Source organism: Lutjanus erythropterus, chromosome 2 (assembly GCF_056507025.1).
Source record: "Lutjanus erythropterus isolate fLutEry1 chromosome 2, fLutEry1.hap2, whole genome shotgun sequence".
NCBI classification, from domain to species: domain Eukaryota; kingdom Metazoa; phylum Chordata; class Actinopteri; order Lutjaniformes; family Lutjanidae; genus Lutjanus; species Lutjanus erythropterus.
This window is the reverse complement of record NC_139318.1, coordinates 38,485,024-38,502,440: the sequence shown is the minus strand read 5'-3', so window position 1 is coordinate 38,502,440 and position 17,417 is coordinate 38,485,024. Positions and strand designations below refer to the sequence as shown.

General features: G+C 38.4%; 1 protein-coding gene across 2 annotated transcripts in view; it reads left to right on the top strand.

Moving 5' to 3' along the window:
* The first annotated feature begins 617 nt into the window (after window positions 1-617).
* Window positions 618-17,417, top strand: part of lactbl1b (lactamase, beta-like 1b) — a 39,413-nt gene continuing 22,613 nt past the window's right edge. The window contains exons 1-3 of one of the 2 annotated variants that reach the window (XM_084739216.1): window positions 618-749; window positions 8,688-8,763; window positions 13,878-14,052. In XM_084739216.1, coding sequence (XP_084595342.1) covers window positions 8,704-8,763; window positions 13,878-14,052 — 235 coding nt within the window. In that variant the 5' untranslated portion in view covers window positions 618-749; window positions 8,688-8,703. Of the gene's footprint in view, window positions 750-8,687; window positions 8,764-13,090; window positions 13,687-13,877; window positions 14,053-17,417 lie in introns of those variants that run through there. The other variant, XM_084739226.1, reaches the window with a different exon arrangement.

Genomic DNA, 17,417 nt, shown 5'->3' with positions numbered 1-17,417 from the left:
GTGTGGATTTATTCTCCCTGGAACAAACTGTCTTTGACTTTTAATGAATTATTCAAAAGAAATAATAACAATAACATCATCATCAACAACAACAACTATAATAATAATAATTGCAACTTTGAATTTTAGGTATTTTAGTCCACAACAATCCCAAAAACAGCCTGCCAAATCCTGGAGGGACTGTTTAATGAACTAGTTCTAGTATGAACTAGTATGACTGAGCCACAATATGTTTTCATTTTTGGTATCGGGGGGGGGGGGGGATGTTTACTCATCTTTTTTTTATTTCCCATTCTATTAGAGGAAGTACTCGATATAAAACCAACAACATCCGACACATAACCTCATTAATGGACTGTGTAATGTTTCCCTGTCGCTAAAAACTATTTTCAGCTCAGCAAGTAGCACCATTTGGCTTTTTTGTGTCGTTGAATGAACTTGTCCTCCTAAAACCACATGGCGTGCAAGTACAAAAAAAAAAAAGATAACCCTCACAAACACACATGCCACACACACTGACAGGGCACCCATTTTTGTGCCATGGCAGATGTGGCCATTGGCTGTGATGGTTAATCCAGAATGCTGGGTTTGATACAAGCAGGATTTAGTCATAACCATGATACTAACATCTGTCAGGATCCCGCTTCGAGCTCCCGAACCCAGACGGAACAAAAGCGGAATATTTTTGCCTTGACTGTTTGATAAAGACGAAGGGAAAAAAAAAACAGTTAATAGATCCAGAACCTGAGGTAAGTGTTCAAGGAATTAATCAATGAATGTGGGATGTTTCGTGGCCTAGAAAAGAGGTGCTTGGTTCATTACGGCTTATGTAACATGTTTTTCCCACAGCCTTGATTCTAGACACTTAGTGCATGCTGTGACGCACCACTTCATTTACAAACAAGAGGTCTGTTTGTGTCTTTAAAAGCTGAATCAGTTAGAAAAATATATAATTATGACTCCAGTCTGTCATTGATTATAGTTATGAATGCTTTTTACTGGATATAAACGAGAAACAAATATATGCAGAGCAAGAAATTGTAGTGATTGGTGTTAAATTTAATTTTGTCTGCTTTTAAACTGATGATTATTCTAAAATAATAAGACTTTCTGCCCTTATTATCACATTTTGTTGCTAACAAGGCATATTTTACAGATTAGTTTACTTTTTAGTTAGATTTTTTTGACTGACTGGAGGTTAATGGGGGTGACAGACTAATTAGATGACTTGTTTTGATGCTCATATCTTATCATTTGACACACGCTGTATTACAGTCTCATCATGTCCACATCTGATTACATGATAACACACTGTACTGAGTATCTGCCTTCATGATTAGCAGCAGTGGGGCTAATGAACACACAAGTCAGCTGAGATTTTAACTGCATAATTAAACCCAGGAAACCAAAGAAGAGTGAATGTTGTGATGCTCTGTGCACAAGGATTAAATAGAAACCTGCACTGTGCATGATGTTGCTCAGAATTGCCAGCTGGCATTTGAATTTGTCTCTAATGTTTTACAGTAACAGATATTCATTATAGAATAAAGCCTGCATTGCTTGCACCCTGCAAACACTGAATAACTGTAATGCACGTACTGTCTCTGTATTACACACTGTCCCATGAATGGCTTAAATATAACGAGAGTGAGAACATCAGCGGACATTAAGATTTTAGATTGATTGATTAAATTAAATTTTTATGATGTTTGACAGAATTTGGGTCACTGCAGCAGACAGCACAGAAATCAGATCAAAAACAGAGCAAAGCAAACGATGAACATAAAGCAAAGGGAGATGAATGACTGTCATAATTATAAAATATTAAAGCACTCAAGATGAACAATGACGAGACGTTGAGACAAGATCATTTTGGTCTAAGTTAACACAGAAATATAAATGAGTAACAATAGGTGACAAAAACATTGACCAAAAAGGTGTAGACTGAAGATTATTATATAAGATGCGACACTTTCACTTCTGGTTTACCACTTTATTTTAAAATATATATTTTTTTTATTTACAAAGTGTACAACATATTGTTAATTCCTCATCCTACAACTGTTCCACAAATTTACCTCTCGCTTATTTCAGTAGGCAATTAGAATAATCACTGTGATATATCAATGTAAAGAGAAAGACAGTTCAGTGACTCCTTTAACTAATATTATTGATGTATTTGTTAAGAAATAGAAATTTTTAGCAACATCAGCAACGTAGCGCCAGAGACGCTGTTGTCAGTCATTTTTATCCAGACTGAAACACCTCAAAATTGCCATGGGATTATGTTCAGGATTAGGTTCAGGCATTCATGTCTCCCTGAGGGTGAATTATAATAACTCTAAAGGCATAATCTGCAACATTCCCCTAAAAAAATAAATATAGAATGGTAAAGAATCGAAAACATAATCCGTTTTAATAATCACTCTATGATCCACAAGAAGGGCGTGGCGGTTGCTGGTGGTCTGCAGTGACCCTGCCCCTCTGGTGCATTTACAGACAGCACGGACAAATCCTACCGATTCTACCTTTAAAGCTACAGTTGCTAACTTCTGTTAAAATAAGTTCTTGTTATGTTTGCTGAAACCATCACTATAACCTGACAGTATGAACAGATAATATGAGAAAACGTCAGCGTCCTCTGGCTCCACTCCACCTGCAAGAATCCACCACACCTGAATGAGAACAACCAATCAGAGCCAGCTTCCAACTCAAAATGTCAGGTCAGGTGGGTTCGACTAACTGCTGAGTGTCTTTCCAAGGTTGTCAAATACTGACCAGTTTTTTCACTTATTATCTGTCACATGTACTATTGTCAGTGTAGTGTGGCAGTTTCAGCAAATATGCCAAAAATGTTTTTTTTAATAGAAATTACCAACTATAACTTTAATGCTTCTCTTACTTTTCATATAGTCTTCATTTGGTCAAAATTTTGATTTTATCCAGTGTTGATTTATGGCCAAAATATGTGAAAAACATAAGTTTGTTAATATTATGACAGGTGTGTTTTTAACGGCCATTTCAGGAACGCTTTTAAATGTCTTTTCTTCGGCTGAGATTGTCAGTAGGCTGTAGGAGCTACAAACACATTTTGAAGATATTTTTTTCTCACAGATTCCTCCTGTATGGCAGGTGCACTCTCCGTCATCTGGTTTAAAACATGTCAAATGACAACAATCTATTATTCATGACAGAGTAATCAGTGCAGCAGACGAGTGAAACACTGAAATAATTTACAAAAACAAACGGGACGTTTTAAAGAATGAATGGCAGGAAGTCTACATCTGAATACTTTCACAGACTAATATATTTTTCATATTATCTAACACTATAAAGGTTCATTTTGGAGACAGACAGGACAGGATTCAGGATTTGGGATTATAATTTAGGACTTTTCAGGATGTCTGGTCAAATGGATTGAAGTTGTATGTAGAGTGTGGATTATATGTGTAGATTGATTTTCATAGATGATCTGGATCCCTGTATGACAAAACTGGAGTGTTGGCATGTGTGTGTTAGCATTGTCATCATGAGCATGCTGTTGTTAGCCTTAAGCTCACAGCACTGCTATGCTTACGTACAGCCTCACAGAGCTGCTAGCATGGCTGCAGACCAGTCCTGTTATGAACAGCTTTCATTCTTCTCAATCCAAATGAACCTTTTAGCCAATTGTAAAAAGCTCTGGGGTCCATGCAGGCAGTGAAACAAACAATTTATGTGACTAATAACCTTCCTTTTTATCTGGGGATTTCACATTAACTTGTTAAATGTCCCAGAACCATGCTACCTACAATATGCATGATGTATGGCAGATTTCATCTGAAAATAGCATTTCTATAGCTGCAGGACCAACAACAAGCTAATGACAGAACTGAGATGAAGCAGCCTGATCAGCACTTCAGGAGCTGCTCTGTAAGCAGAGGCTAATTTTGTCTCATTAGCTCCGGCACAGTGAGTAAGTACCAAAATGCCAGGTCAGGTTTTAGCTTGCTGCTGAATATTTGACAGACCTTTAATTGGTTTGGAGGCCTAGAAATGTTACGCATAACCTTATTTTATTAAAGGTAAACATGCATTATTCACTGTGCTGCTCAAAGTTTGACTGTTTGACCTTACGGTATTATTGAAATCTTTAAATATATGAACACTTTGAATATGAGTATCATTCGAGAAAAACAACTTTCGGTAACTACACTCTGCAAGGACTGTGATGCAGCCATTTCTCACAATGGCTCATTCATCAACAAATGCCTGAATTTCATGAATAGTGGTAATTTTGCCCCTGAATACGGGAAATAACCACATCTTTAATTTTAGTCACGACCACATGATTGGCTGCCTTTCCGCTCATTGTGTTTTTGAACAAAAGGCAGAAAATCCTCGATTGTCAGGGCCGGTCTGAAGAATATTAAAAATGTCAATATCAAATTTAAAAAATCTAATCAGGCTTGAATTTCAAGTTCCTCATTGTCTGCCTCACTCACTGTAGTTATTACTACTTGATGTCTGAATAGAAAGTTCTGCTGAGGATTCACTAAACTCATTTTAAATATGCTTCTAAGGGAACATGGTTTTAATATTAGCACACTTTATAGTATACATGACGTTTTCTTTGGTTTGAAGAAAAGGTGCTCAAGGTTAGGATCCATTTAATTTTATACGGTTGGACTTTTATTAATGAGGCAGCTTCATGTGAGCTCTCTGTGTCCAATTTCAAAGAAAAAAGCAGTAAAGACCTCTGTGGCAAACGACAAAATGAACCTGAGACTCCCCCACACTTGGAAAATATGACTGCAGTGAACATACAACACGAGTGTCCGTTGAAATAGTTGTTGACTAAACCTGATTTGTCACGGTCAGTGACCTTCAGCCGGCATGTTTGAGCAAACAAACTGTTCAGCACAGCAGTTCTGACGTCTGACATTGATGGTTTTTTCCAGTATGTATGTTGCTTTGGTCTGTTGTTTTGAGGCTTTTCATTCAGTCACTTCAAGACGAGGCTCCGGATGAATCACAGACTGTATAACAGGCATGAATGGAAGTAGACAGATAAAGAGAGAGAGGCTGAATGAAAACATCTCATCGTAAACCACTGAAGCCTGAGAATGAGGGCGAGTCTAGAGTTTTGTGACTGGAGTGGGGCACTGACTCATGCAGGGGTGGTATACAGGATATGTTTGCAGATGTATGCATGTGTTTGTACATACACACACATCAGAACAGCATTAACTCACCTTTATCAACTCACAACTGAGTGGGACCATACAGATGTCTTCTATCCTCAGGCTGTGGGACTTAAAATATTCTCAGCATTCCACCATGAAATATAGTGTGGTTAATATTTATAATTTATTTACTTTTAGGATTTTTTAAAAGTATTTTTTCCAGTTTGCTGTGTGTAATTTTTGTACATTTTTTGTTTTTGTGAGTAGCATAAGGGGAAACTATAACTAACATCTAATTATACAGCTCTGTGTTGTAAAATATTAGCCTGTGTGGCTAAATCTGGCACATTGACGTGACTTAAGTGTCGGTGTTAATTAATGTGCACTGTCCCTTCTTAACCAAAATAAACATAAATATAAAATGATGAATGCGACATACAAAAGAAAACAAAACTTGGAGAGTAATAGATACAATAATTACAATAATAGATACAATAATTTCCTAGGTTATGCTTATGTTCAGTAAAACTGGGGATTATTAGCAGGATTACAATTTCAAAATAGACTTTTAAATAAAGAACGATATACTATCATGTGCAGAGCAAACACTTAATCTCACTCAACATCTAGTCTGACTTACTGGATACACACCGCTGGTATAAGTCCACGGGAAACAACAACAACCTCCTAGTTGCAACCTACACACTGAAAAACATCAAATTAGTGCCTGGGATGCTAATGGTACAAACTTAACCAACCGCTACTGTTAGCTATACAGCCATAACACTAACGTTAGCTACACAAACAGTTGCTATCATAAGGTTTTCTCCTGGGGGGCCTCCTTTCTTTGCCTGGAGCTGAGAAAACTATAAACTTGATCTACAGTTTAACTATACGTTAAACCACATTAACACCATATTAAAACTAGTACTACACAACGACCCTTTGTTACCACAATGTGGCAGAAACATGTCTGCGTTATTAAGATTCAGCAAACATAAATTGTGAAAGAGACACATAGAGAGACCCAGAAAGAGAGCAAGAGAGAAAAACACTGTATTAATGGTTGCAATAACCACACTAAAAACAGGGAGAAACACCGTTAAATTGTGGATGTAGTGACCACACTTCAAATGAAGCAAGAACCACAATATACTCCTTTATTCTCTGAAGCAAAAGTCCTAGACTCCCTTGAAAAATATCAAAAGTTTTATGAGTTGTTAAGTGGCGAAAACTTTCTGAACTTTGTGAAACGCTGTCGGCTTCAAATTCTTAATCAATGGTCCCCTCTTGTGAACGTGGCAAAATAGTTTAAATTATTCATTTCTTTGTCTAAAAAATATTGACTGTTTGTCCCAGCATATTGCTGTAGTGCAAACATTAGGCCTCTCTGTGTTTGCAAATTGTAAACACTTTCCTTAATCGATCATTGCTGACCTTAATGATCAATTAATTGATCACAGCAACATTTTGCATATTCTGTAAAACACAGGTACATAAAGGCATAATTATTAAACACATGACCTTGAATGTCACATAACATGTGGAGCATGCTCATAAAAAAATATATTTTACATTTCAGATCTTTAGTTGATAGTTAATTGATTTTTTTTTACTTGATTGACCAAATTCTTAATTGATTAATTGTTATCATCCCCTCCATGTTTAAAGTGTGTTTTACCTGCCAAGTTTCTGAACACACTGTTTCAATAGATTTTTGGAATTTACACTATTTTCAGCAAAATCATCAGATTTTACAAAAACAGTAACTGCAGTTTGATGCTTTGTTGACACTCTGCAGGGAGATGAAAAAAAATCTTAAAGTTTCGTGAGTTTTTAAGTCGGGGAAACTTTACAAACTTTGTGAAATGCTTGTCTACCTCAAACTCTTAATTATTTGACTAGCTTCTTGTGAATTCAGGAAACACCTGAATCCCAACTTCTGCTTTCTGTCTGTGTTTTCTTCAATTTTGTTTCGGCTCCACTGACAATACAGTCCCATTCCAGTGTCTGGCTGACAAACACTGCCCCCCTAAATTGGTTTCTTTTAAACAAATAAACTCTCTTTTCCCCTAAATTGTAGAAAGATGCTTACAGAGGCAACTTTTTTTTAATTTTTTTATCAGTATTGGACAATAGTGACATTTTATACATGCACGCTTCAGCTGCAACTCTGAAGCCCTTGGACTCTTTATCACTCTGCTTTAAGATTTATTACTGGAAATAATTGCAGCACCCATTGTTGTGACCTGTAAGGCTGGCGGCCCTCTCTCTGTGAGGCATGAAACGCAGTTGGCTTTATTTATTTAAAAAGCACTTAATGGCCTTTTACCTCCGTGCACCACATCAATGCTTTCTTTTAATGTGGGCTCTTATCAGGTGATTGGACTTCGCTGCAGGTGTCGGCTGTTTTTACTGAATATGGAAAATATGCATCTGCAACACTGAACAGCATACAGAACAATTTAAAGCTTTCCTCATTTTTATCCGTAGGGCAATTTAAATCTTTAACTGGATCGCATTTTCCTTCCAGATGCTCCTCTTTAGCAGATTAATACACCTTAAATTTTAAATATTTTAAGGTTTTTATATATTCTCTAAGTTTTATTGTGGCATGTTGTCACTCTTGTGAAAGTTTCTCATTGGTGTTCTTTGTTTCTAGCAAGTTTTATTTTATTGTTTTACTTGGCTACTTTGTAAATAAGGTTTCTATCTCTATGTATTTCCCAGTTTAAATAAAGGTTGACTGAATAAAAGGATGAAGGAATAAAGAATAGTGCAATAATGAGTTGCTGTTCTGCTTTTGCTGCAGTTGTTGTGGTCGAGTAGGGGTCAGATGTTGACACCATGGATCCAGTGTACAGTGATTAGTATAATTCAAAGGACAGCCATCGTTCACGATATTACACATTCTTACTGCCTTTGGTAGCATAAAATCATATTCACTGCAGGAACAATCCTTCCTACGGTTGGCGCTCCATTACAGGTATGAGTTTACTACTTTATGATGTTTGTCAGTCTCTTCAGAGAGGTCCGAGCTGCTCTGACAATCAGAAAGTGTGTCCCAAAAATAATCTGAATGCTCTCCTTCAATGTCTGTGGACGCTCTGTATAGACAACACCATCACAGAATTCAGCATTTCCTGAGCAGCAAGGAACTCGGGGGTCAAGATTTCAAGGCGGGGCAAACATCTCGGTGAGCTTCGGCACATCACCCCCCTTGGTTCCTGTGGAAGGAAGGAAGAAAGAAAGAAAGAAGAATTAATAAATATTTGTGGATATATTAGCTGAACATACATGTATTTGAGGTAGAGACCCAAGTGGATGCAGGGAGGACAAGTCAACTCCTTGTAGAGGATGTGACAGATAAGGTAGGACTTGTGACTTGTCCGGTTAGAGGACCACCATGCTAGTTGTTGAGCTGCACGCTACCTGAATTTCTGTTTTAAACGACATCATGAAGCAAAGGCACATTTTGTACAGTACCTCTGACTCTCTTATTTTTGTTTTGTCCCGTCACAGCTGGTGCAGCGAAACCATGGGCAAAGCGGGGAGTAAAGTCCTCAGAGAGGCCTCGGTGGACGGGGTCCAAGCACAGGTAGAGGCAGCCGCCTCACACACATACAAGCTGCAAACCCACGTGCAAACATACACACACACAGACACACAAACAAACACACATGAAATTGCACCGATCATTAGTGCTCTGATGGTTACAAGTGTGTGTGTGTGTGTGTGTGTCCTCACCCTGGTGAAATGGGCCAGCTGTTTTGCACTCCATCTATCGCAGGTTACGCAACCAGGATGATCCACAGCTCGCTTTCACACTTCATTTTCCTCCATCACATCATCAGACCTATAATCATCAAAATACATTACTGAGCTTCGGACCAACCGTTAATATCTTGTGATCAAGCTGAGTGAGGCGACGATAGTCACTGGATGTTCCCAGCCAGGGAAATAAATTCTATTAATTAACAAGATTTGGACAGTATATTCTATTTATGTAAGCTACCCACTGGTATCAGCATGTACCAGGGTAAATATTATTTCAAATCATGATACTCATAGATATTGTGATTGTAAATTTTTTGGGAATTCAACTGAAAAAAACATTTACAGATAACCAGATTCCCACCTCTTCCGTTATTTGAGGCATCCCAACATCCTGAAAGATTATATTTCTTTGATCTGTGTGCACAAGATAAAAAAAAACACCCAAACAAAAATCCTATAAATCCAATTTTGCCACTAAGCTTTGGATTGTGGATTTTTGAAGCCTCCCTTCTGAGAATATGTTTTGCTTATTGTTCCATCACGTTAAGTTGAGGTAGGCGGTTAATTTGTTATGTGCTGCTCCTCCTCTTGACTCTGTTTTGAGTCTTAAGAAAATCTAGCCTGTGACGGGAGACTTTGAACAATCAAAGGTTGGCAAGATAGTTGATGTTGAGTCTCATTCCCAAAATCTATCTATTTCACAACTTCAGGTCGAGCCTCAACAATCAACTATCTTACTCCAGAATTGCTTACTGCACCGTTAAAGCCTCTCCAGCTCCTCTGTGCTCACCTTAAATCTTGAACACGTGCAGGATTTTGTGACATCTGGGGCTGTATTCAAAAAGCTTCCTAGTATAAAGACTCACTCCTGATGAAAAAAAGAAGAAAAGTCTTAGAATGATGATGTTTTCTAAGAATTTCCCCTTCCAGTAAAGAATTACTCCGACAAAGAAAATGTTATTCACTAAAGCATCTTAACCTTTAAGAGAGCTCCTGAGGTGCAGGAAGAAGGACATTTAAGAGAAATAATATCCAAACGCTCAATGACAGTGAGTTCATTTAACACTACAGGTCTCATTAGAGATGCACTCACGTCTTGGATCTGTCACAACCTTCATCAGCGGAGTGATCACACAACCAATTACAGCACTTTCACATGCTCATGCTGTAACACACTTCATTTCATTTCTACTGGACGTCCACAACCTGCAGGCTCACAAAAGGGTTAATGTAAAACATATTAAGTAAAGAATTTACCAGCATGGTAAATAAACATAAGCAACTAAAATATAACATCTATCAGCATGTGAACAGGTGACTGCATGAGTAGGGCAGCGTCAAACGTTTGTCTACCTCCGTAAGAATGTCTCATACCTAGTAAGGTTAGGTTAAGTTAGGAGCTTTCTGATAATATTTTCAGAGTGTTTGTAAAGGTGGCCCCTGGTTTTGAAGCCAGTTGTGGTCCAGTTTTCATCATACACATGCAAGATGAAACTTGAAGCCTCTAGCAATCATGCACTGACGCTGGACAGTAAATGAACATTCATCACTTAAAGATTTTTTTTTTTTTACTATATTCTTACTTTTTGTGATCTTATCATCATATCAAAATCTGCTTTATTGGCTAAGAATGTGCACACAGTGATATGACCCAGGTTTAAAGGTGCTGTCAATAAACCTGCACTCAAATTTCAGGAAGGTAGAAACAGACATACAGCTGAGGACAGCAAGGACAACAAAGCTGAACAAAAACAAGTAAACATGAGCATTTCGCTGTAAACGTTTGGCACTGAAGGTGAAAAACATAGATCAGCCACTCCCAAACTTAAGAATGCCGTGGCCCAGTTTGAAATCTGGAAATTTTCTGAGGTCCACTCAGACCTTTAATCAAAACACAAGATTAATCACACCAACAATGATATATACATATCTAGTATTAATGTGACAGGTCACCAATTACAGTATAACACCTCCTAAACTAGGTCAGAGAAATCAACAATAACATAATTTGCACCCCATGGTTTTGTTTTATGAAAGTACGTAGGCAAGTTATACATAATTCACAACTTGCAAGTGCATTCAATATTTTAGTGTTACGGGCTTATTGACACTATGACTGATTTCACTGTTAATCAGAGTGACAGCGTGTGAAAGAAACTAATCTTGTGTCTGATTGTTTTGGTCGTGCCTACCAGAGAAGCAACACTGGATCTCACACAGCAATCATTATTCTAAACAGACTATATTATATAAAACATGTTTTATTAAAGGCAACATTTTTCCTAAAAAAAAACCAAAACAATGTATAGACTCAGAAATATAATACCTTTTTAATCAACATTTGGTGTCTGTATCTGCAGAGATCTGCTCTCTGTCTGTGTTTCTCATGATTCTGCTGTGTTCGTGACATTTTACCGTCAGCATTTGGTATCCTGGAAATGAGACTCAACAATAATCAATCTTTCTGGTGCATTCACGAACAGCTCGGACAAATCCTACTGGCTCTACCTTTAAAGTATTGCTTGAAATGGCCGACCAGAGATATTCTAAAAGATAAATCTCTCTCAGCTCATGATATATCATCATATCATCCAAACCCTCCCACCCACTAGCAGATAAGGAGATAAGATGAGCAGACTTATAAACCACAGGCATTGCGCTTGAATATCAAAGTCAGATGAGCTGAAACCTTTGGTAATACCAGCACGGTTTATACAGTATCGTGCATGTTGACATTGTACTGTCATGTAAGAAAAATGTGAGTAAATTGTATTGGTGTATAAATGTGGTAGGGGTCTGCGACCTTTGCACAAAATAATGATAACTAGACTTCTATCTTTTTATTTATGACAAGGGGAGAGAGAGTGGGGGAGTGACATGCAGCAAAGGGCTGTAGGTGGGAGTCAAACCCACAGCTGCTGCAGAAGACTCACAGCCTCAGTATACGGAGCAAGTGCTCTACCAACTGAGCTACCAGACTGCTTTTAAAAACAAATATTGGTGAAACCCTGTTGCAAAGGCGCTGTCAAAACTTTTGATTTGAAAATAGTTTGTTGATGCAGGGGACAACTTCACATTCTTCCTCATTAGTGCTGTGTGGTGATGCCAAACATTACCACACACACTTTATTACCACACTGGAGCAAAAATGTCTGCAAAAATTAAAAACGTTTCTAGATCTTGACAAGTTGTCAAATCATTAAAAAGTAAAGCGCTATAATGCTGTTTGGCTCCAAAATGCGTTTTGTGCATTTGTAGATCCACTGTGAGATGTTGTGTAATACACATAATGACAGTCGACTGAAAGGGGAAAAACTGATACATTATAGAAATTGCACCTGTTTTCTTAAGACGTCGCAGGCTGTTTATCACCTGTTTAATAAAAGGATGGTTCATTAAAGACACTACAATGAACTTCCATATTGTGTTGACTTTGGAGCCCCCTGAGGACAAAAACTGTAGTGTTTCCACTGAAATAATCACAAAATATAATGTCAAAAATAAAATAATCTCAATAAAATTGTCCTCCTTTTCCCTTTTACTGGCTTAGGTTCTACTTGCTGTAACTTCGCCTGGGAAAAATGCAAACACAGGCTTGTTTCATCTGATTTCAAGTAGACTCTGATCCCCAGGGGCAGACATCAAGAACAACTATATAGAAATATCCACTATTCTTGTTGATTGTGTTGTTTCCTTATATAGGTCATATGGAGGATATTGCAATGAAATGACACTGTTTATAACCAGTTAAAAACTCTTTGTAGTGGCTTTAATTGTGAACATTTTCAGAGTGTTGTTGGATGTTATTTATAGGTTATTGTGCAATAATTTTACTGGTCCAACCCACTTCAGATAAACTTGCACTGTACATGGCTTATGAATCGAATGAGTTTGACCCCCATGTCTTAAGGTAATCAAAGAATATTTTCAGGTGACTTGCAATAAGAGCTCCAAAGAAAACAAACACTCATCATTTTTTGCTTTAACAGTACAAGACCTCATTCGCCCTCTTCTGTTCTGAGTGCACAAACAAATCACTTGTGTTTACTGTTTACCAGAGAGCCAAACAAATATTGTTGCTGTGATTTTGTTTCAAAGTTTGAAATGTTACAAAGCTGGCAGTGGCCGGAGTGAAGATGCCGTCTTATTCTAGGTCATCATTATCTCAATTCCTCCTCAGCATCCCAAATCATCTGTCATTCCCTCACGTAGCTGATCCCGTTTCTCTGCTCCCAAAGTGACTGTACTTTTCAGCTCATGCTCTGGCTAAAAGGCGCACCATATCACCCCATCTCGTCTTGTGTCGGCTGAGTGGGTGCCATCTTTGTCAGCTCAGTGGTGGGCTCCACGAGGCGAAGCTGGACTGAAGTGAATTGATTCACGGGGATTAGGGATTAAGACTTCCCCGACCGCTTTGGTGGAGTAAATCTGGGGATTATGATGTCAACAGCCTGTGGCTGCGGCAGTGGAGGAAATTGAATTGTGAGGGACGCGAGCGCCGATGGGCCAGGATTACAGCACAGTCAGTGAGAAATCAGAGATGGGAGTCCATGTCTGTGCCTTTCTCCTGCTCAGGAAAACCTCCATGGAGCACCAACCACTGCCTTTGGGGGCGCAGGAATCACTTACAAAGTAGAAGTAACTCTGAGTAAATGTTTGGGATGTTGATTGAGTGATAAGAAGATTTCTGTGTCACCGGTAATCCAGTCCGTCCTGCTCCGGCCGGCCTGTGAAGCATCAGGTGGTGAGTACAGTTAAGTGCAACAAGAATCACTTGCTGACAGGGATTTCTTCTTCTTCTTTTACAACTAAACTCAGCAGACAAGATGGAGGAGGAGATCTGGTCAGAGGCAAACTTTTAGAAGTGTGTAGTCTGTAAAGATTTTTCACACTCAGTGCTGACCTACTGTGTGGTGTTGTGTGTTTGTATTACAGCCAACTCCTGCTGTGGCTGCTCCTCCTGCTGTGACTGTTAAATTCAAAGGACTCACTAAAGCCGGCAAGATGAAGGTGAAATGGACCCAGCTGGGTTTGGTGTTTTTTCTCGTTTTATCGCTGGTGATGACAGGATGCTTCTTTTGGCAATATCAGCTGCCAAAACTTCTGCCAGGTGAGTCCAAACACACTGATGACACGTGATGGGCCACACTACACATGGGAGGTGTGTTTTTGTTCAGACAAAAGGCACTGAAAAGCTGTTACTTGCAAGCTGAGCAACCTTTATGTTAGTCAATTTTATCTATATATCCAAGGAAAAAAATATATTTACTATACTAAATCATAAAATGACCATGATATGTCATCAGAGATTAAGAAAACATATTAAGCGCCGCAGCAACATTTTTATTTCAGTTTGTTTTATCTTATGGCTCCAAGTTGCTATTTGGACTGCAGTACACATTTCTGAATGCTACGGTCTTACATATTTCTCCTCTAATGTTGGAGTTTTTTGGGGGGTTTTTTTGGTAAGGGTGAATATTTTACACCATGGCTGGTGGGGACGTGTCCCCAAGAACATAGTAAAAGCTGTCTCCTGCCTGAGGTGCACAGTTTGAGGGGAGACACTGTGCTGCTGCCAGAAGAGTGCTGACTAAGATCACAGCACGCATGGGAATAAATTGCAAAATAATAGATTTGTTTATATTTCTTGCTTTCCCCTCATGGCCTGAATAAGTTGCGAGATTTGTCGCTAGTTGCTTAATTCATATATTAAATATTTTACAAGCAAAGAGACCTGTGGCTCCTGAAAAAAGAGGAAAAAAGTGCTAAGTGTGTGTCCGGTTTGAGTCTTGGTCGGACAACTAGCTAGTATACTACTGGGTATAAAAATGGAAAAAATGAGCCAGCTTACCCAGTGCATGGTGGAGCAGTCTGCCTGCCTGCTCCAAGACACTTTTGTACAGAGAGGAAAGGATAGAAAAGAAATAAAGACACTGGTGCATTTTAGTCTGTGTGTAAGGTTGCGTGCAGGTGTGCTATCATAAAATAGGAGTGGTTGCTTACATTTAGGACATCACATCACCTGTGAAGTCACCTGTCGTAAGACTGAAATAATCATTTTTATAAAAGTGTGGAAAAAAAGAAGAAACCTGTGGTGGCTGTGGACCAAACCAATGTGAGGCGTAATAATTGGGGGGCACGCAATCTTTCAAGACTTGAAAATTAATTGTTTTGTGGCTAACATTAGCAGAGGTTCTTGTCCCAGTACTGAATCTCACTGACTTACATAAACACTGACAGACAACAGTGGTTATATTTAATTTTTTTTTTAATCAAAATTATTGCCAGTGGCAGCTCAGTAATCCCTGGATAATGGTAGGGACGTGTCCTTACTGTACCTCCCCGAATCTACACCCTTGGGCTTTTCAGTCTTTTTTTCAAACCACATATTTATTCATGTTAACTTAAATGTAAGTGCAAACTGTGGTCTATTTGATTTTCTAAAGACTCGACCTGTAAAAGTAATCTAATGAGGAAGTGGGCGCTTAATAGCATTTCGCCAACTACAACATTGTGCAATATTAAATGTGTGCCTGCCTGTTTGTTTTTACCTTCACACTTCCTTGCCTTAATAATGACAATGTTTCAATCCCACTCGGAGCTTCATCAGGTCAGAATAATCTTCTGTGGCGTGGTGTTAATGTGCAGGCTTGACCTTTTTCTTTCTTTTCTAGCCTTACACCTGCATGATGTGCGTGTAATTACTCTCCATCTGCCTGTTTGTTTTTCACACTTGACTTGAATCTTGTCCTTAACCTTCATCCTGCCATCATGTTGAACAAGGACTACCAACTGAATTAAACTACTGTGTGAACTTATTTCTTCTCCAAACATTATTAGTCATGTAGTTCATATTATCTGAAGAAAAAAAATATCTTAGGAAAGTTAACACTTAATTTGCATATTGTGTACTGAACTGACTGACAGACCCCACTGATGGTGTGTAATATTTAAAATGAGGACCCACTGCAAATATGAACTAAATCAATTTATATTTGCATCTATTAAAACTGCAGCATTGGGTGCTTTTCACTGGTGTCCCAAAATACACCTCTGGGGTCTGCAGGTACCACGCATGGTAGGATTATGGTTAAGAAGGTGTGAGTTGACACTGACTTGAGATTTGCTTAAGACCTGCCTCTGAAACATCTAAAAACAGCTCTGCAAAACACGCTCAAAGAACAAGTCACTGAACAGCAAGCACAGTGAGAACACAGTTTATCATTTATTATTTTAGTTAAAAAATCTCAGTGTATGTAGGACTGTGAACCCAGGACATCCAGTTACTGCAGTTTCTTCCCTGTTTATTACATTCATGAATCATAGCTGCTTATCTGGACACAGCAACACACAACCTCAGTCCCTACTGCAACTTTGATAATCAACTGATTAGTTTCTCATAATTAAGAGATACATATCTCATAATTAAGAGATAAAAACAATCTCTAAAGTGTGTGATGTTTATCTAGTAATTATAGAGTTAGCCCACAGTTGTTGTGCTTGCTGGTCATCAGTATAATTGGCAGCATCATTCATAACAACATCAAGATCTGAGATGGCAGTGTCAGTTAAAACCAGGGCAAACAACTGCAACTTGACAGCAAGTTGATCATTTTCAGATTCTCAGATGATACATGTTGTATTTAAAAAAAACAAACATTTAGACTGCCATATGAAACAAAAGAAAAGTGAAATGGTTTTAATTGCGTCCCTTATATCAAGGAAAATCCGAGTAAATGTCAAAGACAGCAGACAGAATGACATCCCTGCAACTGTGGTGCTTTGGATCATTAAGTTTGGTTTAAATGTGTTTTAACGCTTTAAGGGTAACTTCTGTATTTTTCAAGTTGGATTCTGTTTTCCAGTGTTTTTGTGCATATGTGACTAATGTGGAAAGCAATTTCTCAAATTGGTCCAGTATTGAGTGAGAGCTCTGCAGCTGGCTGAAGGGAAACTGTGCTGCAAAGTGATCCAGAGTCCTGCACGGGTCCAGTTTTGTCTCCTGCACCCAGAAAGCTGAGAGCCAGAACTGACCTGCACCCATGAATAAACACACACAGGGCCACTCACTTGCATTTCAAAGTGGTGACATTATTTTCACACTCTTTGAGCGCACCATAATCCTCTCAAATGTGCAACTTTTCCTTTGATGATGGACTGTCCTACCTCCTACTTTGCCTTCATGACATCAGTTTTAGCTAGGAGCTAACTTTCATCGCCGTCAGATCTAACAGTGATGAGCCACTGTTTGATAGGATGATTTGTAGCCTTTCACAATAAAATCCTGGCAGCTGATGAGGTTTGTAATTACTATATTAGCGAATATTAATTAAAAAAAAATACTGCACAATCATTTTTGTTTCTGATTTCTCCAAGGGAAAAACATATTATTGTATTGTGTTCTCATCAGCTACCCGCCCATAATTAATACATTTTCACACGTGTACACCCGAATTTATATAAACATATATTTTT